The sequence below is a fragment of the Tamandua tetradactyla genome, chromosome 5, assembly GCF_023851605.1.
Source record: "Tamandua tetradactyla isolate mTamTet1 chromosome 5, mTamTet1.pri, whole genome shotgun sequence".
Lineage (NCBI taxonomy): Eukaryota > Metazoa > Chordata > Mammalia > Pilosa > Myrmecophagidae > Tamandua > Tamandua tetradactyla.
In genome coordinates this window covers 136,535,776-136,562,901 of record NC_135331.1, presented here as the reverse complement: position 1 = coordinate 136,562,901, position 27,126 = coordinate 136,535,776, and the positions used below count along the sequence as shown (strand labels likewise).

The 27,126-nt window shown below is 36.5% G+C and overlaps 1 protein-coding gene and 1 pseudogene across 10 annotated transcripts in view; one reads left to right on the top strand and one right to left on the bottom strand.

Annotated features, from left to right (window-relative positions):
* The window catches only part of LOC143684891 (dual specificity protein kinase TTK), a 99,302-nt gene that overhangs the window by 32,405 nt on the left and 39,771 nt on the right, over positions 1-27,126 (bottom strand). For all 10 annotated transcript variants that reach the window (XR_013176240.1, XR_013176239.1, XR_013176238.1 and 7 more), the window contains 2 exons: positions 12,848-12,940; positions 127-284 (listed from right to left, as the gene is read on the bottom strand). Coding sequence is in view for 7 of the 10 variants with exons in the window: in XM_077162306.1 (XP_077018421.1) it covers positions 127-284; positions 12,848-12,940 (251 nt within the window). In the remaining 3 variants the exon portion in view is untranslated. The remainder of the gene's footprint in view (positions 1-126; positions 285-12,847; positions 12,941-27,126) is intronic.
* On the top strand, positions 14,675-15,897 carry LOC143684892 (ATP-dependent RNA helicase DDX19A pseudogene; annotated as a pseudogene).

The following is a 27,126-nucleotide window of genomic DNA, read 5'->3' as shown; positions in this document are numbered from 1 at the left end:
TTAAAAACAAGCCGAGGCAGTAGAACAATAAATGATTAGCATATATTAAAATTTACTAAGTATTTATTTGAAGAATTATAGCAAAAATAAATGTTTCTTTAAAAAAATATCTTGTAAAATTCTTACTAATCATAAAGTCGGATGATCTTATCACTGTGTTGTTGTAGTTTATTCAAATAAGCTATTTCATTCCGGTAACTATCAATAGTTTGATTATCTGCTTCTTCTAAGTTCACATACTTAATAGCATGTATCTGTTTCTTTTCATTCAACACCTGAAATACCTATATAAAAGAACAGGTAGCACATGAGATTTTGTTGGTTTGTCCAGAGTGATCCCCCGATGAATCCCAGAATGATTTGACAGTGACTGGAAAGGTAGTTGCAGGCCCCCTTCGGGGAATGGTGAGAATGGGGAGAAATTCAACTTCCCCAAGTTGAATTCTTGATATTCTCACAAGCAGTGTGGATGACCGAGGCTGGAGGCTGAGTCCCCAGTCTTGGGGTTTGTTCACGTGGAGCTTAACCCCACAAAGGATAGGTCAAGTCTACTTAGGATTTGGGCCTAGGAGTCACCCCCAAGAGAGCCTCTTTTGTTGCTCAGATGTGGCCTCTCTCTCCAGCCAATGTGATGAGCAGTCTCACCACCCCCCTCCTCTCTGCGTGGGACATGACTCCCAGGGGTGTGGACCTTCCTGGCAATGTGGGACAAAGATCCTGGAATGAGCTGAGACTCAGCATCAGAGGACTGAGAAAAATCCTAGAATGAGCTGAGAATTAACATCAAGAGACTGAGAGAACCTTCTCGACCGGAAGGGGGAAGAGTAAAATGAGGCAAAGTGTCAGTGGCTGAGAGATTCCATACAGAGTCGAGGGGTTATCCTGGAGGTTATTCTTGTGCATTAAGTAGATATCACCTTGTTGTTCAAGATGTAGTGGAGAGGTTGGAGGGAACTGCCTGAAAATGTAGTGCTGTGCTCCAGTGGCCATGTTTCTTGATGATGATTGAACAATGATATAGCTTTCACAATGAGACTCTGTGAATGTGAAAACCTTGTGTCTGATGCTCCTTTTAGCTACTGTATCAACAGAAGAGTAGAACATATGGAATAAAAATAAATAACAGGGGGAACAAATGTTAAAATAAATTCAGTTTGAAATAGTGGTAAATGAAAGCGAGGGGTAAGGGTATGGTACGTATAGTTTTTTTTTTCTCTATTATCATTTTATTTCTTTTTCCATTGTCTTTTTCTTTCTTTTTCTAAATCAATGCAAATGTACTAAGAAATGATGAATATGCAACTATGTGATGATGTTGGGAATTACTGATTGTATATGTAGAATGGAATGATTTCTAAATGTTTTGTTTGTTAATTTTTTTTAATTAATAAAAAAAAGAACGAAATAAAAAGTTTAGAATTCACTATATATTACCATAATACTTTCAAATTTATTAGGATTTTAGGCTGTCAAAATTCTGAAAGAAATACTGAAATGAAAAATAACTTTCTAGGCTATTCTGAGTCTAGAAGGAAAAAAAAATAATCAGGATAGGAGAGTAAAAGCCTTTCTCAAACACTATGACAATGGGTATTTGATAACCTTAAGATGCAAACATTAAAAGTTTCTATATCAACGTATAAGAAAAGTAATTTAGAGTTCACAAACGTTCATAACACTCTGTGAGACATCTTAATCAAAGAAATAACCCAAAGAAAAAGATTTTAAAATGTTAAGAAAGACATTTTGGAAAGTGGACACTTTTAGGAAAACGGAGAAACAGGGTGGAAGCTGCAGAGCCCACTCTTCTCCCCAAGTCAACATGCAGACAGGAAGAAACTGCCCAAATCAACTGTCTGGAGCTCCAGAGACAAGGGCAGTTCTGTGCAAATATCCAAACATCCAGGGAAATAAAGGATGAAGAGAATGAGGAACATGGTTAGAGACTAAGAGTAATTCTGTCCATAGTTCCTGGTAACCATCTCCTACCCTTAAGGCAAGCAGTATTGGATGGTCCTATTTAGTGGGCTGCTGCAGAGTAGGAAGGCCATGGGCACTCTACCCAAGAATGGAAGAGGACACAACCCAATACTGATCCAGTTATTGGCCAGCAGATTTAGTCCTTGAATCCCACTGCTCTGGCCTTATCTGGTTAGGTACTGCTGCACCATTATTTTGAAGATACCAGGCCAAAAATAACTTGCCTTGGTAGTGCTGAGGGGAAGAGATTATCAAAAAGCACCATCTGCTGGGCAGGTCAGGAAAGCATACTTTTAGGGAAACGTCAAAAAGTAAGTTTGGCAGAGGGTACCCTCAGCTGGGCAGGCCAGGAAAGTGCAACCTTGGGAAGTGAAAGGCAAAAAAAAAAACAAACGCTTTTTGGAATCTTTTAGAATCCTCTCCACAGGGGCTTTTAGATCTGGTCTGTGCCCCCTATGTGGATACCTGGCCTTGTTTTAGCTGGGAAATAATGATGAACCAATTGTCAAAGAAGAGCCTTATACAAATCCAATTAACAACAAAATTCTACGCAAGAGAGAGAAACCAATCTTTAGAATAAATCCATTAAGATAATCAGATGCCCAGATATCAGTGAAAAATTACAAGCCACACTAAGATACAGGACGATGTGGCCCAGCCAAAGGAATAAATAAAAAGAGGGATACAGAATTTAGAATAACTAATCAAAGATGTTCAGAAAAATCTCCTAAATCAATTCAAGGAGATGGCTAAAGAAATAAAAAATATTAAGAAAACACTTCGTGAGCAGAAGAGAAAAGTAAAAATGTGTAAAGAAAAATTTCTTATGGGAATGAAAAGCAAAATAGATGAAATTAAAAGAAGACTAGAGGCATACAGCAGAAGATTTGAAGAGGTAGAAGAAAGGATCAGTGAGCTAGATGACAAAGCATCTGAATACAAATAGACAAAAGAAAACAAAGTAAAGAATGGAAAAATTCATGCAGGTTCTCAGGGAGATATTGACAAGAGGAAGCACATAAACATATACATCATGGGTGTCCCAAAAGGAGAAGAGAAGGGGAAGGGGGCAGAAAGACTATTTGAGGAAACAATGACTGAAAATTTCCCAACTCTTATGAAACACATAAATATGCATATCCAAAAAGTGCAATGTACTCCAAACAGAATAAATCCAAATAGACTCACTGCAAGAAACATACTCATCACACTGTCAAATACCAAAGATAAAGAGAGAATTCTGAAAGCAGCAAGGGAAAAGCGATTCATCACATACAAGAGATGCCAAAAAAGACTAAGTTCCAATTTCTCCACAGAAACCATGGCAGTGAGAAGGCAGTGGTATGATATATTTAAGGTACTGAAAGAGAAAAATTGCCAGCCAATGATTATTTATCTGGTAAAACTGTCTTTCAAAAATGTGGTACAGTTTAAAATATCAGCAGATAAACAGAAGCTGAGAGAGTTCATTGACAAGAGACCTGCCTTACAAGACATACTAAAAGGATTTCTACAGGGTGAAAAGAAAAGAAGAAGAGAGAGGCATGGAGGACAATATAGAAATGAATGCTGTCAGTAAGGGTAAGTAAAAGGATAAAAAGAGAGACAAAAATAAGATATGACATGTAAAAGCCAAAGGATAAAATGTTTAAATATTGCCTTTACAGTAATAACACTGAATGTTAACGGATTAAACACTGATAGGATAAAAAATATTATCCATCTATACGTGCTGTAAGAAGAGACCCAAAGATGCAAACAGGCTGAAAGTAAAAGGCTGGAAAAGATACTCTACACAAGCAATAGCCAAAAAAGAGATGGGATAGCATACTAATATAGGACAAAATAAATTTTAAATACAAAAATGCTATAACAAAGAAGGATATTATATATTAATAAATGGTACAATTCATCAAGAAGAAATAACAGTCATTAATATCAATGTGTCTAACCAAGGTGCCCCAGGTACAAGAGGTAAACACTGGCAAAACTAAAGGGAGTAATAGATATCTCTACAATAATAGTTGGAGACTTCAATACACCACTCTCATCAATAGACAGAACATCTAGACATAGGATCAATAAAGAAACAGAGAACCTAAATAATATGATAAATGAACGAGATCTACCAGACATGTACAGAACACTGCACCCCAAAACAGCAGGATATACATTCCTCTCAAGTGCTCATGGATCATTCTTCAGGATAAATCACATGTTGGGTCATGTTCTAGTTTGTTTGCTGCTGGAATGCAATATACCAGAAGCAGAATGGCCTTTAAAAAGGGGAATTCAGTGAGTTGCTAGTCTATAGTTCTAAGGCCGAGAAAATGTCCCAATCAAAACAAGTCTATAGAAATGTCCAATCAAAGGCATCCAGGGAAAGATACCTTGGTTCAGGAAGGCAAATGAAGTTCAGGGTTTCTCTCTCAAGTGGAAGGGCACATGGCAAACACAGTCAGAGTTTCTCTCTCATCTGGAAAGGGACATGGTGAACACGGTCAGGGTTCCTCTCTCATCTGGAAGGGCACATGGCAAACACGACGTCATCTGCTAGCTACTTCTCCTGGCTTCCTGTTTCATGAAGCTCCCTGGGAGGCGTTTTCCTTCTTCATCTCCAAAGTGCTGGCTGATGGACTCTCTGCTTCATGGTACTGCAGCATTCTCTGCTCTCTCTGAATCTCCTTCATTCTTCAAAATGTTTCCTCTTTTATAGGCTTCCAGAAACTTCTCAAGACACACCCAAATGGGTGAAGACATGTCATCATCTAATCCAGCTTAACAACCACTCTTGATTAAATCACATCACCCAGAGAGACGGTCTGATTACAGTTTCAAACAAACAGTATTGAATAGGGATTATTCTACCTTTATGAAATGGGATTTTGATCAAAACATGGCTTTTCTATAGGACATACATCCTTTCAAACCAGCACAGGTCACAAAGCAGGTTATAATAAATTTTAAGATTGAAATTATACAAAGCACTTTCTCTGATCACAATGTAATGAAGCTGTAAATCATTAACAGACAGAAGTCCAGAAAATTCACAAATATATGGAGGTTACACAATACACTGTTAAATGATCAGTGGGTCAAAGAAGAAATTGCAAGAGAAATGACTAAGTATCTTGAGACAAATGAAAACAAGAATACAACATATCAAAATTTAGGGTAAACAGTGAAGGCAGTGCAGAGGGAAATTTATAGCCCTAAACGTCTACACTAAAAAGGAAAAAAAGAGCTATAATCAAAGATGCAACCGAATACCTGGAGGAATATAGAACGAACAACAAATTAATCCCAAAGCGAGTAGAAGGAAGGAAATAACAAAGAGTAGGGTGGAAATAAATGAAATGGATAATAAAAAACCAATAGAATCAATAAAACCAAAGTTGGTCGTTGAGACAATTAATAAAATTGACAAATTAGCTAGACTGACAAAGACAAAAAGAGAGTAGATGCAGAGAATTAAAATCAGAAATGAGAAGTGGGACACTACTACTGACCCTACAGACATGAGCGGACAGAATGAAAAACCCAATGTCAACAAATCAGATAACCTTGGTGAAATGGACAAATTCCTAGAAATGCACTAACTCTAGAAGAAATAAAAGAACTCAACAGACTAATTACAAGTAAAGAGATTGAATCATCATCAAAAATTTTCCACAAAGAAAAACCCAGGACCAAACGGCTTCACAGGTGAATTCTACCAAACATTACAAAAAGAATTAATACAAACCCTGCTCAAACTCTGCCAAAGAATTGAAGAGGTGGGAACACTACCTAACCCATCTTACGAAGCCAACATCACTCTAATTCCAAAGCCAGATAAAATAATGTAAGACAGGAAAAGTTAGAGAACAATTTCTCTTATGAATATAGATGCAAAAATTCTCAAAAATACTTAGAAATTGAAACCAACAGCACATTAAAAGAAGTATATACCATGATCAAGTGGGTTTTATTCCAAGTATACAAAGCTGATTCAACACAAAAAAATCATCATGGTAATACACCACATTTACAAATTGAAGGAGAAAACACATATTACCATCTCACTCAATGCAGAAAAAGCATTTGACAAAATCTAGCATCCTTTGTTAATAAAAACACTTTGAAAGGTAGGAATAGAAGAAAGCTTCTTCAACATGATAAAGGCCATTTATGAAAAATCCACAGCCAACATCATACTCAATTTTGAAACACTGAAACGTTCCCTCTAAGACAGGGAACAAGACAAGGATGCCCATTGTCACTACTGCTATTCAACATTGTGCTAGAAGTTCTAACCAGAGCAATTTGATGAGAAAAAGAAATAAAACACATCTAAATCAGAGAGGACGAAGTCAAACCTTCACTATTTGCAGACAACATGATCCTATGTTTAGGAAATCCTGAAAAATCTAGAACAAAGCTACTAGAGCTAATAAACAAGTTCAGGAAAGTGGCAGGAATAGATTAACATGCAAAAATCAGTAGTATTCCCATATACTAGTAATGAGCTATCTGAGGAGGAAGTCAAGAAAAAAATCTACTTACATAGTAATTTACATTTTCAATAATTCAATTAAAGGAATAAAATATTTTGGAATAAATTTAACCAAGGATGGAAAGGACTTATATTCAGAAAACTACAAAACATTGCTAAAAGAAATAAAAAAGACCTAAATAAATGGATGGACATTTCATGTTCATGGATTGGAAGACTAAATATTGTTAAAATGTCAATTCTATCTAAAATGATTTACAGGTGCAATGCAGTCACCATCAATATTCCAATAGCCTACTTTGCAGAAATGGAAAAGCCAATTATCAAATTTGTTTGGAAGGGTAAGGGGCCTCAAATAGTCAAAACATCTTGAAGAGCAAGAATGAAGTTGGAGGACTCACACTTCCTAACTTTAAAGAATATTACAAAACTACACTAGTCAAAACAGCATGGTATTATGCTGACAGGCAGCAGTCTAAAGTCACATGGGAGAGAGAGATCAGTATGTGATAGGAGGCAGAGAAACAAGTCAAGGGACACCAAGAATTGTGGTGGGCCAATGCCAGAATGCTACAGACTTTGGAGAGAAATTTGACACTTGGATCTTGAAATTCTAGCCTCCAACACTGTGAGATGATAAATTTCTACTGTTAAGCCGAAAACAAACAAAAACAACAACAAAAAATGCAGCACAGTACTAGCATAAAGACAGACATATTAATCAATCAAATCAAATTGTGAGTTCAGAATTAGACCCTCATTTCTATGGTCAATTGACTTTTTTTTTTTTTTTAACTTTTTTTATTGTATAATATAGCAAATATACAGAGTAAAGAAAGAAAGTAAGCAATAGTTTTCAAAGCACTCTTCAACAAGTACAGGACAGATCCCAGAGTTTGACATGGGCTACCATACCATCACATCATATTTTTCCTTCTACCTGCTCCAGAATACAGGAAGATAGAAAGAATAACTTCTATGGTCAGTTGACTTTTGACAAGGGTCCCAAATCCAATCAACCGAGACAGAACAGGATTTCTTTAACAAATCGTGCTGAAACCTGGATTTCCATATCTAAAAGAACGAACGAGGACCCTTATCGCATACCTTACACAAAAATTAACCCAAAATGGATCAAAGACCTAAATAGAAGAGCCAGGACCACAAAAACTCCTAGAAGAAAACGTAGGGAAGCATCTTCAAGATCTTGTGGTAGGTGGTGGTTTCTTAGTAAGGTCTAGAAGCACAAGCAATGAAAGATAAAATAGATAAGCGGGACCTCCTCAAAATAGAAGACTTTGTGCTTCAAAGAACTTTGTCAAGGAAGTGAAAAAGCAGTTTACTCAATGGGAGAAAATATTTGAAAACCATATATCTGATTAGGGTTTAACATACAAAATATATAAAGAAATCCTACAACTCAACAATAAAAAGATAAAGAACCCAAGTAAAAATTGGGTAAAAGGCATGAATAAACAGTTTTCCAAAGACAAAAGACAAATAGCTAAAAAGCACATGAAAAGATGCTCAACATCACTGCTATCAGAGAAATGCAAATCAAAATCACAATCAGTTATTTCACACTTACTACAATGGCCACTATTAAAAAAAAAAAAACAGAAAACTATAAGTATTGGGGAGGATGTGGAGAAATAGAAAGTTATTCACTGTTGGTGGGAATGTAAAATGGTACAGCTTCTGTGTAAGGCAGCATTATTCACAATTACCAAAAGATGGAAGCAATCCGAGTGTCCATCAAACAATGGATAAACAAAATGTGGCATATGCATATAATGGAATATTATTTAGCTGTAAGGAATGAAGTCTTCATGCATACAATCACATGGATGAACCTGGAAGACTTTATGTTAAGCAAAATAAGCCAGACACAATAGGACAAACATGGGATGATCTCACAAATATGAACATTGAGCAAACTCGTGTAATTATTATATATAGCATAATAAGTTTCCAGAAGACAGAATGAGGATAGAGAATGGAGAATTCATGTTTAATTTGTGCAGAATTTTTAGTAAGGTTGATTGAAAATGTTTGGAAAGGGATAGAATGACTGTAGCACATTTTCATGTGTGTAGAAAGCACTGAATTCTAAGACGGTAGTTCAAAAGGGTAGCTTAGCATCATGTTTATCACTACAAAGAAAGCTAGAGGATAAATCAAGGGACTGTATAACATAGTGAACCCTGCTGTGGATGATGAAGGTGGTTAATAGTATAAATATAAGAATATTCTTCTATGAATTAGAACAAATGTAGGTTATAGCTACAAGGTGTTAATAGGGTAGTATATGGGAAAAAATGTTCTTAATGCAAACTATGAACTGTGGTTAACAGTAATATATTAATGGTCTTCCCTCAATTGTAACAAAGGTACTTCTCTGAAGCTAAGTTTCAATAATAGGGTACAGGGTGGGCCACTGTGGCTCAGCAGGCAGAGTTCTCATCTGCCATGCTAGAGACCTGGGTTCGATTCCCAGTGCCTGCCTATGCAAAAAAAAAAAAAGATGTTTAAAAAAATAATAGGGTATAAGGTGCACTTTTTTTTTGGAGTTATGAAAATGTCATAAAATTGTGATGATGTAAGGACAGTTCTTTGATTATACTGAGAGCCATTGATTGTATACCTTGACTAGATTGTATGATGTGTCAATAAAATTGTTCTGGAAAAAAAATGCTAAGGAAAACAATTTATTTCAAAGATGGTATTTTTTTCTGCTGCGTCCAGCACTGAGAATTTCCTTCATGTGGTAGAAAATATTTAAAAAGATGCAATCATTAGAAGCTATCAGTATATTTATTGTAAAATGTTGATTAGGTCCAATTTTCAAAGTTAAGTAGCCAGGAGCAAAATGTTCCTACATGTATAGTTTCAGTACCTCTGAGGTCAAGGTCAAGTTGCTCTTGCTATGAGAGTCAACTTCTAAACACAGCTGATATGTCTAACTTTCGGCAAACAAATAATCAAGATAGTAATTCTAAAACTCAAGAACTCAAATAGAAAATGCAGTATAAGGATGAAATATTATATTCATTCATCCTGTTTGACACACTGAGCTAACACATCATTTATTTAGAAGTCATTTAACCTTGACTACCCAGCAAATAAATAGGAAATAAATAAGAAAAGAGTCAAAGTACATACATATGAAGTTCATTCACTACCACTGCCTCTCCAGAACAACTTAGTTACTTTTTAATTTTAAATAAAAAACTCTAATAAGATATTACTGGTTTATTTGCACATATAGCAAATTAGAAAGTGGTGGGACATAAAATAGTAATAGTGTAAGGGGCAGCAGAAAATAACAAGGAAAATGGCTCTACAAATCTCATTGAATTGACAGCATCTATTGTTCTGTGATGGAATACTGATGTCTATGATTACCCTGAATCTGATGGCGATATTTGCATGCTCTGTTTTAAAAGGCATGGGGTGTTATATTCATATAATGGAACACCTTTAAAAGAAATAAAATTTCTAAACTTTAGAAATTATAGAAAATACTCATATAACATATAGCATTCAAAACTCTAATTGCAGCTTATAAAACACATATATAGAAAAGACTTAGAAGGAAATACCTGCATTTGCGTTCCAGCTCCATCCCTCCCAGCAATCTATCTTAGGACAAGATCCATAACCTCTCAGATGTTAAAATGGTGTTTAGTACCTACTGCACAAGGCAGAGAAGATGACTGTGATGATAGCCACAGAGTGGTCTGCAGTATGTTTGGAGTATAGTAAATGTTAGCTACCATCATTAAAGACAATCAGGACAGAATAAAGAGGACATTTTAAAATATGCTAACATTGTCAGGAATGTCAGAACTAAGATTTGCAGTATATCAGAACTATTTATATAATAAGATCTCAAAATTTTTGAGCAAATGAAATCTTTTAAATTAACTTTTTGCGTTCACGTTTCTACTCTGGTAAAACTCTTGAAATAATCTATGAGCTGGATTTCTATCAATTTATAGAAATATTGTTAGAAGTTATGATTTCTCATTTCATGGAAAGCTAGTGCAAGCAGAACTAGAAAGGCTAGTGTCTTGACTATTTCTATTAGCCCCTTGAAGTTTTTAAATGCTCTTAATGCAATATAAATTAGTCACTGCCTAAATTCTAGAATATTGTTAGTTTTATAAAGCATACTACCCACTTTCCTGTGAGGTATGTTGATTTTTTCAACTCTACATAATAATTAAATTGACTAAGAATAATTGAACTACACTAACAAAATGTAGATAAGCCATGGCTTTATTACTTGGCCCTTGATTTAAGTAAACTTACATCATTATTATATTCCAAGGAAAAAATGTTTAGTATATGGCACTGTTAAGACTATTCTATATTCTTTGAAAACATGCACTAAACTAAATACCTCTTTTTGTTACTATTAAAATACAGCCAAACAACTAAAAAGTAATAAATACTTAACTAAAGAATTTCTACTAAAACAATTACATTAGATAATTCAAATAGGTTGATGAAAAATCAATTCTGTTGTCCATTTTATACTCCTATGCCTGAAATTTGAGGCAAGGGAAGGAACAAAGGATATGTATAAAGAAAATAATGTACTATTTATTGAGCACTTGCTAAAGGGGGTTATAAACATATCTTATTTTAATACTTACTTAAGATAGCCTTAAGTAAGTTGAATTGTTAGCTGCCTTAGAAAATTATAATACTTAAAATGAGCCAAATAGGCTTTGTTTGCATATTACCTTAACAACTTGCAGTACCAGAATGGCTAAAGAGAGTCATTCATTCATTCAACAAAAATCTCAGTGTCTATTTATGTTCAAGGCACTGTTCTAGATACCAGGGCTAACATCATCGGGCAAATTAGACAAACACCCCTAACTTCACAGCATGTTAGAAGTTGAACTACATAAAAAAATAAATAAATAAAGCAGGAAAGAGGAATGGAGAACACCAGGGATTGGGAAGTGGGAGCAGCGATTTTAAAGAGTCAAGGAAGTCCTGATTGAGAGCATGCTTGAGTAACGACCTGAGGATAAATAGAGAAAAAACAGCTGTTGTATTAAAATAGACTAGGGAACAAAGATTGAATAAATGAGACTAGTTAGGAGGCTACTACAATAATACACATAAAATGGTGATAGGGCTTGGACCAAAGTGATGACAGTCAGAGAGGTAAGAAATAGATTTTACATATACTTTGCTGATTGGCTGGATGTATGTGTGAGAGTACGAGGACTCAATGATGATGCCAAGAATTCTGGAATAGCAAATGGAGGAGCAAATGTTATCATTTACTGAAATGGGAAAGACCATGGGTAGAACAGAGCTGTGTTTGGAACATATTAAGTTTTTAATGTCTAGGAGACACCCAAAAAGAGATGCTGGATAGCTATATAAATAAGACTAGAATTCAAAGGAGAGGCCTGAGATGGAAATATAAGTTTGGGAATTGTCAGCAGATACATACACAAACCATGAGATTGGATGAGAACACCAAGTGATTGAGTGGGTTTAGGGAAAGAAGTAAAAAGGTCACCTGAAGCATTCCACCATTGAGATCAGGAACATGAGAAAGGCTGAAAATGAGTGGCCAGTTTGAGAGCAGAAAAACTAAGAAAGACCAAGTTGAAAAAAAAAAGTTTCAACGAGAAAGAAATAATCAACTATCCCAAATACTGCTAAGTAACAAAAAAAAAAGCAAATAATTGGGTTTGGCAACAATAAGGAGGTCATTGGTGTTCTTGACAACTGTCATTTTGGTAAGTGATAAAGACAAAAATCAGACTGGAGTGGATTTAACAGAATAGAACGAGAAGAAGTGAAGATGGTAAGGTTAGACACCCCTTTTCAGATGCCTTCATCCAAAGAGAATTAGAATCATATAAAATTAAAATTCAGATAAATATAGAAAGTCAACTATTCCAATTTCAAAAACTCATGTTACTAAATTCTGCTTTTGAAATGAAAAGCAAAATAAAACAAAATCTAGTAGTCAAAACCCTTATTACACCATACTAAGGATATTAGTTATTTACATTATAGTCTGACTAATTTTTTTCTAAAATCTTTCTAAGATTTTTTTGTAAAACAAAACTGTCATTTGCTACACCAAGTTAATACTAAAGTTATTAGAGAAGAAATTTAGAAGCACAGAACCCTAGAGGACAGGGGAATGAGACTAAGAGGTAGGCCTAAAAAGAATGTGTTAATTGTGGGGAGCAGGGGTTGAGGAAGTCATTTACTTAAAAGGCAGCATGGATCCCTGAAAGTTAAGAAAGAAAAGCTTCAAAGCAATAAAAAGACAAAGAAAGGAGAGTTTGGAGTATTTTTGCTCATTTCTTAAGTATTTAAAATACTTACCTTACTTGAACCTCCACTTCCTATCTGCTTCAATATGGAATAAATTCTTCCTTTAACTGATAAGCATTCATTTGTTGAAGAAGATGCTGAAATCTAAGCAATTAAAATGTATTTTTAAAAAAGTTTCAAAAACATGCCCAAGAAACTATCCTGAATGTAGTACAGTGAAATGCTTCCAAGTTTAAAATAATTCTAAATCTTAAGTACACAGATATTTGCTAAAATATTTTAAAAACTGAACTTGTTCTCTATGCTTTAGTCAAAGAAATAACTTATTACATGAATATATAGACAAACTTCCAATGTCTTCACCTCTAACTGGCTTTTTACTTCTAATATAAAATTTATAGTGAGAAAAAAACCCACTTAATATCCAACATACAAACTCACAAGGTATTGTTTTTCCCATCTCAACCCTTCCCACGCAACCATTCAGTGGGATTAATCATTCACAATGTTGCAGTTCCCCCCCCCATCCATTATATCTGTATTCTACTTTGTGTCTTTATGAGTTTGCATTTTCTGAGACATTTGCTTTGTGGTTACAATGGGGTTTAAATTTAACAGCCTAAATCTATAACAATTACAATGGGGTTTAAATTTGACATCTTAAGTCTATAACAATCTCACTTGTTCTGACACCAACTTACCTTCAAGATCATACATACACTATATTCCTATACCTTTTCTTTCCCCAACCTTTATGTAGCTCTTGTCAGAAATTACATAACTAAGCTTTGAATCCAAAATCATTGATTTATCATAACATTTTATGCATTTACCTTTTAGATCCCATAGGGAATAAAAGAGGAATTACAAATAAAAAAAACAATAGTATGAGTATTTATATTTGCCCATGTCATTATCTTTATCAGAGACCTTTATTTCTTCATGTGTTGTGTTTTTCTGCTTAAAAAAGTGTTGAACTAACTAGCATTCAGAAGACTTCAGATACAAAAAAACATGCTTTATAACATAAAACCATCTTCTCTCATCACCAGTTATAGGGATTACTATTGTTTATTCCTAACATGACCTTCTTTTTGTCTTGCCTGTCTAGAAAACTACATCTTTCAAGTTACCAAAATCTTCCTTTTCCAAATAGTTAATTCTGGCATATTTATCATTGTACCTTTTAATGTTTTATTGCCTTAACCACTCTACACTGTGATTATATCTTCATGTCTGCCACTAGATAACTGAACTCCTTGAAAGAGAAGTCATCATTCGTTATTTTTATTGTATTTTCACTGATTAACACAAAGTAGATCCTCAAGGATTATTTCTTGAATGAATATATATTTACATTGCTTTTCTATGTTTATATATCAGAAGTCCATAACCTTTTTTCCACACTGACTTTCAAAGGCCTGACAGATCCTCATCAATAAAGGACTGCTTACAAAAAGCTGTTGTACTTCTAAGATGCTTTCATTTCTTTCCTTTACTCATCAGTATCATATGCATAAGAGGAATCAGAGTCTAAGATCTTTGTTTATGGGCAAAAAAATTTTACTCTTTTCAATTATTTCCTTAGGTAAATTCCCAAAAGTGAGTATATTAGATCAAAGTGTATGATCACACTTAAAGTTCCATGTGTTTATTGCCAAAAGATTAGTATCAAATCAAAGTCTACTAGGGTCTTAGCTAGGGCAGGCCACCATGCTGAATAACAACGGCTGGGGCTCCTGGTTACATCTGAGGCTGTGCTTTGGGCAATTTGTGTTTACTGTGCCTGTGGGTGACCTAAACTACTTGCATCTGAAGGAAGAGAAAATCAAATCAGATGCCAGTGGTACTGTTGTCAAAAGCAATGCTAATGCAGAGAAGACAGAAGAAGAAGAGAAAGAGAAGAGAGTGGCAGATCAAAAGCAATCTTGCTGATGATAAAACCAAGTGGAACTCCTGTAGCAGGATCCAAATTCTCCTCTCTACTCAGTCAAAGTCTTTTGAAGAGCTTCTATTGAAACCACAGATTCTTCAGGGAACCTATGCCAAAGACTTCGACAACCTATCACAGATAAAAGAGAATGCATTGCTTTTAATGATTGCTGAACTCCCACAGAACCTTATTGCCCAGTCTCAGTCCAGTAAAACAGCTGCCTTTGTGTTGGCCAAATAGAATCTGTAAAACAGATACAGTGTTTGTGCCTCTTCCCAACATATGGGGAAAATGACAGAGCAGATGAGCAAATTTTACCCTGAACTGAAGACAGCTTATGCTGTTGGAGGCAATAAATTGGAAAAAAGTCACAGGATAACTAAGCAGATTGTCAATGGCACCTTTGGCACTGTCCTGGACTGGTGATAAAAGCTCAAGTTCATCAAGGCCAAGAAGATTAAAGTGTTCTGGATGAGGCCGACATGATGATAGTTACCCAGGGCCAAGAACGGAGCATCCACAACAAGAGGATGCTGTCCAGAAACTGCCAGATGTTGCTTTTCTGTTACCATTGAAGACTTTGTGTGGAAATTTGCCCAGAAAATGGTCCCGGACCCAGACATTATTAAACTGAAGCATGAGAAAGAGACCTTGAATATCATCAAGTAGTTTTACATTCTTGCAATAATAGAAAAAGTTCCAGACCTTGTGTAACCTCTGAGGCCATCCCCATTGCTCAAGCCATGAAATTTTGCCACATACGCAAAACAGTTAATTGGCTGGCAGAACTCTTAAAAGGCCACCGGGTGGCTCTGCTGAGTGGTGAAATGAAAGTGGAGCAGAGAGGTGCTATGATTGAGCACTTCTGAGAGGGCAAAGGGATGGTTCTGGTAACCACCAACACATAGGACTATAGTACTGATACTGAACAAGTGTCTGTCATCATCAACTTTGATCCTTCCACAAACAAGGTTGGGAACCCAAACAATGAGACCTACCTACATTATGTTGGGTACACTGGCTGCATTGGCAAGAGGGGCCTGACAGTAAACAAGGTCAACAGCAAGCACAGCATGAACATTCTAAACAGAATCCAGGAGCATTTTAACAAGAAGATAGAAAGAGTGGAATGGATGATTTGGACAAGATTGAGAAAATAGCCAACTGACAGGACCACCAGGAATTGGTGCCCATCTTCAGCATTCCACCTGCAGGGAGACTAATGCTTTCCTAGCAGAGAGAAACTACCTACTTCATTATAAATTACATTTGGATTTGATAAAAATTTGTGCAAATGATTTCCCAAGAGACTGCTCATTAGTGAGTTTTAGCTTTAAAAACACTTTTGAGAAGCAAAACTAATACTTTGAAATGATACTTCGTTATCCAATTACTAGTAATTTAGAATATTTCCTCCTATTTTTACTATTTATATATCCTCTTCTAAGAGCTTCACTACTTATCTCGGGCTATTTTCATATTTGAGTAAGTCCATAACTAGTGTAGATATTAGAACTCTGTTGCTTGATTCTAACAGGATTTCTCATTGTATATTCCTACTCTAGAGTCCATATCTCTCCAATCTAGTTCACTTCTTTCTAATTCCACTCATCTAAACAACTATCCTGTTTCACCTGAACTATTGCAAGGGCTTCCCAACACAGTGGAATTATAGTTCTCTCCTTTGTAAAGGGAAAATGTAAAGTTTTTGCTCAACCATGACAGAAAGGATACACATAAGTCAGGACACTTGCAAAGAGGAGGACCTCTCTGTGGATGTTGTGAACAGATAGCATGCTGTAAAAGGACTTATTCTGAGCTGGCAAGAAAGTGGAAATACAAAGAGCACCTGACTAACTAATTAATCAATTTGAAACAAGGGCTAAATAAACCCCAATTTAACTCAGTTCCACTTTAGATTTGAAATGGCAGAATTCTTGCATAATCTTTCATTTAATAAAAAAGATAAGGCTTCTAATGTCTTTAACTTCCAGGGCTGAGAAACATTGTTGAATCAGTCCTGAAATGTTTTCTATAAGAAAGCACTAGGGAGTTCCAGGAAGATGGCCGAATAGGGTAGGTTGAGTTCAGTGCTGCTCCAAGGAAAAGTTAGAGAGGTGATGGCAGGGCAACTGAGATGGTGATTCCAGAGTGTAACTGACCTTAGTCTTCTGCACCACCTGTGACTCACCCCACACCCCACACATCTGAACCTCATCACCTGACCCCACTCCCTGCGCTCCAAGCAACCCCGTCACACCAGCCCACAGCACATGTACTTGCCCCACAACCCAACCCCAAGTGCAGCCCAACACATCTTTCTGCACCCCTTGTGAGCACTACCTCCCCCTCCCTGCTCCCTGGAGGTGGGGCCAGCGCATAAAGGCTGACAGCACATACCTCCATACCCAGGTTATACCCACTCCCCGGCCCATAGTGTCCAACAGCCTCACTCCGCCCCCACTAAGGTCTGCGCATCAGTTTACTACATTCCTAGACCCACACATGCACTTGGCTCCTCAGTTCTGAGACCATCAGTTTACGGCACTCCTGCACCCCTGCGTGTGCAGGCCCCCAGTCATGTCCTTCAGCACTAGGAATATCACTTTATGGCACTTCTAGGCCTGCACATGTGCATGACCCCACAGTCGCGCTTCCCAGCTCTGAGAAAGCATTGACCTGTGCAGCTGGGTCACATCCGCCTCCTAATCCACGGAGGCATAACGTCAACCTACTGCCACAACTCTGAACATGTGCACAAAGGGCCCAGCCAGTGGAAATCAGGGTTATGCCCCCTAGACCTGTGCACCCGGACAGCGACATCCTCCCTGGATGCTGGGGACCCATGTTTACAAGAACCACGATGACATCCTCAACCTCCGCCTATACCTGAGCTGCAACTCAACACCCCAGTGCTATGCACCACCCGCACCCTCATCCTGCCAAACATCTACCCAGCAAACTCAAGACTTTAGGCTACTGAAGGAAATCAACCAAAAAACAGAAGATCACTAAGCATATCACAATGCAGGCAAATATAGCCCAGCCTAACGACCAAATTAAAACATCAAAAGAGACAGGCTTTGTAACAACTAATCAAAGATGTTCATATAACTCTATTTAATAAATTAAGTGGGATGGCTAATGACATAAAGGAGATCAAGAAGATAGTAAAGGAGCAGGAAGAAGAATTTGAAAGAATAAATAGAAAACAGCAGATATCACAGATGTTAAAGACTGTTGACAAAACAAAAAACAGACTAGAGGCCACACAACAGCAGACCTGAAAAAACAGAAGAAAGAATAAGCGATATAGAGGACAGGATAACTGATTTCAGACACTCAAAACAGCAAATGGCAAAAAAAAAAGGAAAAATTTGAATTGGACTTCTGGTAAATGATAGACAACACAAAGTACACAAATACAAGAATCACTGGCGAACCAGAAGGATAAGAGAGGAGTAAAGGGCTACGAAGAATAGTTGAAATTATAATGGGGGAAACCTTCATAACCCTTATAAAGGACATAAATACACAAGACAAAAAAGCCCAACGAACTTCAAACAGAAGAAATCCAAATAGGCCTTCCCCAAGATGCATACTAATCAGCATGTCAAATGTTGAAGAGAGGCAGAAAATTCTGAAAGTGGCAAGAGAAAAACAATCTACTACATACAAGGGAATCCACAAAAGACTGAGTTCATACTACTCAACAGGCACTATACAGGCAAGAAGGCAATTGTATGATATATTTAAGATCCAGAAAGAGAAAGATTTCCAGCCAAGAATTCTGTACCCAGACAAATGTTCTTCACAACTGAGGGAGAGATTATAATTTTCAAAGACAAACAAATCTTGAAAGAATTTGTCAGCAAGAGACCGGCCTACAAGAAATACTAAAGGAAGTTCTGCCAGTTGAAAAAAAATAAATAGGAAAGGGAGGTCTGAGAAGAGGGCATAGAATTGAAGAGTATAGTAAGGGTAATTTAAAGGATAAAAAGAGAAAGAGGGAAAAGAATATATGTACATGACATATAAAATCAAAAAGACAAAATGGTGGATTCAAGAAACACCTTTTCAGTACTAAATTTGAATGTTAAACTAAATTTACCAATTAAAAGATACAGAATGGAAAAGAAAAACAGAGAGGGGGCCAAGATGATGGCTTAGCGAGGTGTGGGATTTACTTTGTCCTCCAGATAATTTATAAGTAGCCAGGAACAGTGCAGAACAACTGCTGGGGTCACATAAGTGACCAGACACACAGCATACAACAGTCTGGACCAGCTGGACTGGCTGTGAGCCCACCCAGAACCGTGAGTTCCCCAAGCCAAGGTAGCCAGCGCCCCTCCCCTGCAGGCTGCTTCCCAGAGGGGAAAGTAAAGAGAGCTTATCAGCAGAAGGGGCTGAGTGCAACCAAACTCCAACCGTAAATTAACAAATTCTGACTACTAAAAATAGGCCCCCAGCTCAGCTGAATCTCCAGTAAAAGTGTAGGACACTGGGTTTTGCTCCGGCACAGAGAGGGCAGAAAAAGAAAAGAAAAAACCAGAGGTGTTTTTGGATCTGAAAAGGTCTAGGCCCTGAAGGAAAGGAGGGAGCACACAGGACCTGGAAATACACAGGGCAACGTACTAACTTAAACCCTTGATTGGCAAACCCAAGGAGTGGGGGAGTCCTGCTCTGAAAAAGATTTTTCTCTTTCATTTTGGTGGCTGTGTTTCTATGGCTTGACTGCCCTTTAGATACAGCTGCAAGGCTTCTTGGGCTCCAATAGCCCAGGCATAGGCAGAATTAAGCTTGTTTGAGTGTTTGTCTGGAGCCTGTGCCTTCCCCAGGAGAGGGGTGAGGCTCAGCTCAGGTGGAATCCCTCCCTCAAGGAATTCAGACCCCAGGGTCTGGAAAACTGAAGAGATTAAAACCAGACTGCAACATCTCCTCTGTCTCAACCATGCTCCCAGCAGGGAGGGTCTGCTGAAGTTAAAGATACTGCATCACCTTATGCTGGTGGGACCTGCAGGCAGACAAGCACCACATACTGGGCAGGACAGGAAAAACGGAGAGCCCAGAGACTTCTTGGGAAAGCCTTTCAATCTGCTGGGTCTCACCCTCAGGGAAACCTGACACAAGTGACTCTTTCCTCCTGACAGGAGGGCAGTTTGGTATGGAAAAATCAGGCTGCAGTCTATAATACCTAAGGAGACCCTCCTAAGGGGGGAGAAAAGGCACCATACAGGCAGGGCAAGAAACAAGAAAACAAGAACTGAAAAATTCTGATCTGTTAAACAAAACCTAAGCTAGAGGTCCAGAATAAACTGGACTGAATTTTAAAGAACAGACAGATAACAAAGTCATCCAGCAAGAAAATCCTATGTAAGAAAAGTGAAAACAATCCCCACAATAAACTAATTAAGGTAATTAAATGCCTAGATGCCAGCAAAAAATGACAAATCATACTAGGAAAATTAAAGATATGGCCCAGTCAAAGGAACAAATGAACAATTCAAATGAAAACCAGGAGTTGAAACAATTAGTTCAGAATGCTTGAATAGTCATGGAAGGCCTAATCAAAACTCAAATCAGTAAATTAAAGGAGGATATAAAGAAAGAAAGGGATGAACAAAAGAAGAAAACAAAAGTCTGAAAAAACAAATCACAGAACTTATGGGAATAAAAGGCAAAGTGGAAGACATGGAAAAAAAAGTGGAAACCTACAATGCCAGAAGATGAACAAAAGAAGAAAACAAAAGTCTGAAAAAACAAATCACAGAACTTATGGGAATAAAAGGCAAAGTGGAAGACATGGAAAAAAAAGTGGAAACCTACAATGCCAGAAGATAGGATTAGGGAACTGGAGCATGGGACATCTGAAAAGATGCGAAAGAAAATAAAGGAAAAAGAATGGAAAAATATGAGCAGGGACTCAGAGAATTGAATGACAACCTGAAGCGAATGAGTATATGGGTTGCGAGTATCCCAGAAGGAGAAGAGAAGGAAAAGGAGGAGAAAAAATAATGGAGGAAATTATCACTGAAAATTTTGCAATTCTTATGAAAAACTTAAAATTACAGATCCAAGAAGTGCAGCATAACCCAAATAGAATAGATCCAAATAGACATGCTCCAAGACACTTACTAATCAGAATGTCAGAGATCAAAGAGAAAGAGAGACTCTTGAAAGCAGCAAGAGAAAAGCAATCCATCACACACAAGGGAAGCCCAATAAGACTATGCATAGATTTCTAAGAAGAAACCATGGAGATGAGAAGACTATGGGATTATGTATTTAAATTACTAAAAGAGAAAAACTGCCAACCAAGAATTCAAGCAAAACTGTCTTTCAAAGATGAGGGAGAAATTAAAACATTTTCAGGCAAAAAATCACTGAGAGAATTTACGACCAAGAGACCAGCTCTGCAAGAAATACTAAAGGGAGCACTAAAGACAGATATGAAAAGACAGGAGAGAGAGGTGTGGAGAAGAGTGTAGAAATGAAGACTATCAGTACAGATAAAAAGAAGGAAAATTAGATATGACATATAAAATCCAAAAGGCAAAATGGCAGAACAAAGTACTGCCCGTACAATAATAACACTAAATGTTAATGGATTAAGCTCCTCAATCACAAGACATAGACTGGCAGAATGGATTAAAAAACAGGACCTGTCTATATGCTGGCTACAGGAAATGCATCTAGACCCAAGGATAAATATAGGTTGAAAATGAAAGGTTGGGAAAAGATATTTCATGCAAATAACAATCAGAAAAGAACAGAAGCAGCTATACTAATATCCAACAAATTATACTTCAAATGTAAAACAGTTTAAAGAGACAAAGAAGGACACTATATATTAATAAAAGGAACAATTAAACAAGAAGACATAACAATAGTAAATATTTATGCACTGAGCCAGAATGTTCCAAAATACACAAGGAAAACACTGAAAACAGAAATAGACACATCTACCATAATAGCTGGAGACTTCAATTCCCCACTTTCATCACCTGACAGAACATGTAGACAGAGGATCAATAAAGAAACAGAGAATTTGAATAATATAATAAATGAGCTAGACTTAACAGACATTTATAGAACATTATACCCCATAAAAGCAGGATATACCTTTTTCTCAAGTGCTCATGGATCATTCTCAAGGATAGATGTTATGCTGGGTCAAAACTCAAGTCTCAATAAATTTAAAAAGATCGAAATCATACAAAACACTTCTCAGATCACAAAGGAATGAAGTTGGAAGTCAATAATAGGCAGAGTACATATTCCAAAATATATGGAGGCTCAACAATGCACTCTTAAACAACCAGCGGGTCAAGGAAGAAATTAGAAAAGAAATCAGTAAATATCGTGAAGCAAATGAAAATGAAAACCCAACATATCAAAATGTATGGGATGCAGTAAAGGTAGTGCTAATGGGGAAATTTAGTGCCCTAAATGCCTATATCAAAAAAGAAGTGCAAAAATTGAGGAATTAACTGTCCACTTGGAAGAACTAGAGAAAGAACAGCAAACTAACTTCAAAGAAAGCAAAAGGAAGGAAATAACGAAGATCAGAGCAGAAATAAATGAAATTGAGAACATGAAAACAATTGAGGAAATCAACAAAACCAGAATTAGTTCTATGAGAAAATCAATAAGATTAATAGACCCTTAGCGAGGTTGACAAAAAGAAGATGAGTGAGGATGCAAATAAATAAAATCACAAATGGAAGAGGAGCCATAACCACTGACTCTACAGAAATAAAGGAAGTAATGAGAGGATACTATGAATAACTTTATGCTAATAAACTCAACAATGTAGATGAAATTTATATCCCTAGAAAACTTACAACTTCCTAGAAAGGCAAGAACAATTAACATTGACTTGAGAAGTAATAGACGACCTCAAACTAATCACAAGTAAAGAAACTGAATAAGTTATTAAAAAGCTCCCCAAAAAGAAAAGTCCAGGACCAGATGGCTTCACATGTGAATTCTACCAAACATTAAAGAAAGAATTACTATCAATCCTGCTCAAACTCTTAGAAAACATTGAAGAGAAGAGAAAGCTACCTAACTCATTCTACAAAGCCAATGTCACCCTCATACCAAAGCCAGACAAAGATATTATAAAAAAAAGAACACTACAGACCAATCACTCTTATGAATATAGATGCAAAAATCCTCAACAAAATTCTTGCAAATCGAGTTCAGCAGCATATCAAAAGAATTATACACCATGACCAGGATGGATTCATCCCAGGATAAAAGGATGATTCAACATAAGAAAATCAATTAATGTAATACACCATATCAACAAATCAAATCAGAAAAACCACCTGATCATTTCAATTGATGCAGAAAAGGTAACTGACAAAATTCAACATCCTTTCCTGTTGAAAACACTTCAAAGGATAGGAATAGAAGGGAATTTCTCAATATGATAAAGGGAATATATGAAAAATCCACAGCTAACATCATCCTCAAGTGGGAAAAACTGAAAATTTTGCCCCTAAGAACAGGAAAAAGACAAGGATATCCACTATCATCATTGTTATTCAGCACTGTGTTGGAAGTTCTAGCCAGAGCAATTAGACAAGAAAAAGAAATACAAGGAATCAAAATTGGAAAGGAAGAAGTAAAACTCTCACTGCATGCAGATGAAATAATAATATATGTTGAAAACCCTGAAAAATCCACAGCAAAACTACTAGAGCTAATAAATGAGTACAGCAAAGTGGCAGGTTACAAGATCAACACTCAAAAATCGGTAGTGTTTCCATACAGTAGGAATGAACAATCTGACGGTGAAATTCCATTTACAATTGCAACCAAAAGAATAAAATATTTAGTAATAAATTTAACTAAAGAGACTAAAGACCTACACAGAGAAAACTATAAGAAATTGTTAAATCACAGAAAACCTAAACAGATGGAACTGTATACTGTGTTCATGGATTGGAAGATCAAATATAGTTAAGGTGTCAATTCTACCTAAATTGATTTACAGCTTCAATGCACTACCAATTAAAATCCAAAAATTTTCTTTACAGAAATAGAAAACCCAATAACCAAATTTATCTGGAAGAGCAAGGTGCCCAAATAGGTAAAAGTATCATGAGAAAGAAAAATGAAGTTGGAGGTCTCACGCTACCTGACTTTAAGGCGTATTATGAAGCTACAGTGGTCAAAACAGCATGGCCCTGGAATAAAGATAGATATACTGACCAACGGAATTGAATAAAGTGTTCAGATATAGACCCTTTCATCTATGGAAAATTGATCTTTGATAAGGAGCCAAGTCAATTCACCTGGGACAGAACAGTCTCTTCAATAAATGGTACCTAGAGAATTGGATATGCAAAAGAATGAAAGAGGATCCATATCTCACACCCTATACAAAAATTAACTCAAAATGGATCAAAGACCTAAACATCAGATCTAAGACCATAAAACGGTTAGAAGAAAATGTAGGGAAATAACTTGTAAATCTTATACTAGGAGGCAGTTTCCTAGACCTTACATCCAAAGAACGACCACTGAAGAAAGAAAGAAAGAAATGGGAATTCCTCAAAATGAAACACTTTTGTACATCAAAGAACTTTGTTAAGAAAGTAAAAAGATAGCCTACACAATGGGAGACAATATTTAGAAACAATATATCAGATAAAGATCTAGAATCCAGAATACATAAAGAGATTGTTCAACTCAACAACAAAAAGACAGACAACCCAATTACAAAATGGGCAAAAGACTTGAACAGACACTTCTCAGAAGAGGAAATACAAATGGCCAAAAAGCACATGAAAAGATATTCAACTTCCCTGACTGTTAAGGAAATGCAAATGAAAACCACAATGTGATATCATCTCACACCCACCAGAATGGCCATTGTAAGTAAAACAGAAAATGACAAGTGCTGTAGAGGACGTGGAGAAAGAGGCACACTTATCCAGTGTTGCTGGGAATGTCAAATGGTATAACCGCTGTAGAAGGCATTTTGGCAGTTCCTCAGGAAGCTAAGTATAGAATTGCCATATGACCCAGCAATACCATTGCTAGGTATCTCTTCAGAGGACATGTGGGCAAAGACACAAATGGACATTTGCACACCAATGTGAATAGCAACATTATTTACAATTGCCAAGAGATGGAAACAGCCCAAATGTCCATCAACAGATTTAGTGGCTAAACAAGCTGTGGTATATACATACAATGGAATATTACACAGCTGTAAGATAGAATAAAGTTCTGAAGTATGTAACAACATGAATGGACCTTAAGGACATTATGCTAAGTGAAATTAGCCAGAAACAAAAGGACAAATACTGTATGGTCTCACTGATGTGAACTAACATTAATGAATGAACTTAGATAATTTCAGTTAAGAACAGCGGTCATCAGGAGATAGAAATAGGGTAGATATTGGGTAATTAGAACTGAAGGGATACAGATTGTGCAAAAGGACTGATCGTAAGAATTCAGAAATGGATAGCACAGTACTACCTTATTGCAATACAATAATGTTAGAACAATGAATGAAGTTGAAGAGAGAATGATAGAGGGAGGAGGCCTGGGGGCACAAATGAAATCAGAAGGAAAGATACAAGATAAAGACTGGGATGGTATAATCTAGGAATGCCTAGAGTATATAATGATAGTGACTAAATGTACAAACTTAAAAATGTTTTGCATGAGGAAGAACAAAGGAATGTCAATTATGCAGGGTGTTGAAAATAGATGGTAATTAATATTTTAAAAGTTTAACTTGTGTGTGAGACAAGAGCAAAAAAATGTTTTATTTGGTACAAAATTTATATTTTGACTAGTGCATTTCCTAATATAACTTATGTGGACAGTTTAATTGAACATCGTTAGTACATGGAGCCTTGAGTAGGGTATGAGATTTTGTAGATTTTTCCAGAGTGATGCCTTGATAAATCCCAGAAGGATTTGAACAGTGAATAAAAAAGTATTTGCAAAGTCCCCTTAGGGAAATGGTGAGAAAGGGGGATAATTCAACTTCCCCAAGTGGAGAAATCTTGATGCTCTCACAAGTTGTGGGGACAACCAAAGCAATAGGCTGAGCCCCCAATCTTGGGGTTTGTTCATATGAAACTTAACCCCACAAAGGACAGACTAAGTCTACTTAAAATTAGGCCTAAGAGTCACCCCCAAGAGAACCTCTTCTGTTGCTCAGATGTGGCCTCTCTCTCTCAGCCAACACGACAAGCAAACTCACTACCCTCCCCCTCTCTACATGGGACATGATTCCCAGGGGTGTGGACCTTCCTGGCAACAAGGGACAGAAAGCCTAAAATGAGCTGGGACTCAACACCAAGGGATTGAGAAAACTTTCTCAACCGAAAGGGGGAAGAGAGAAGTGAAACAAAATAAAGTGCCAATGGCTGAGAGATTCCAAACAGAGTTCAGAGGTTATCCTGGAGGTTATTCTTACACATTAAATAGATATCACCTTTTTAGTTAAGGCGTTAACAGAGAGGCTAGAGGGAACTGCCTGAAAATGTAGATATGTGTTGCAGTAGCCATGTTTCTTGAAGATGATTGTATAATGATATAGCTTTTGTAATGTGACTGAGAGATTGTGAAAACCTTGTGTCTGATGCTTCTTTTATCTACCATATGGACAGATATGTAAAACATATGGATTAAAAATAAATAATGTTAAAGTAAATTTAGTAGACTGAAATGCCAGTGATCAATGAAAGGGAAGGGTAAAGGGTATGGTATGTATTTTTTTGTTATGTTTTCTTTTTATTTCTTTTTCTGAATTAACACACATGTTCTAAGAAATGATCATGATGATGAATATACAACTATGTGATAAAAAAACTTATTGCGCTTTTCTTTCTTTGCCTTATATAAATGTTATATTTTACAACAAAAGTTTTAAAAAATTTTTTTAAAGATACAGATTGGCAAAACGGATTAAGAAGTATAATCTTGCTATATGCTGCTTACAAGAGACCCATTCTAGAAACAAGCACACAAATAGATAGAAAATGAAAGCACAGAAAAAGATTTTCCATGCAAGTCGTAACCAAAAGAAAGCAGAGTAGCTATATTAATATGGGCCAAAAATAGACTTTAAATGTAAGCCATCATAGACAAAGAAGGATATTATATATTAATTAAAGGGACAATTCACCAAGATATATATAATAATCATAAATGTATATGCTCCCAATCAAGGAGCTCCAAAGTACATGAGACAGACATTGGCAAAACTGAAGGGAGCAATAGATGTTTCAACAATAATAGTAGGAGACTTCAATACACCACTCTCCCCTATAGATAGAACAACCAGACAGAAGACCAACAAGGAAATAGAGAAGGTAAATAACTTGATGAATGAATTAGACCTAACAGACATATATAGGTC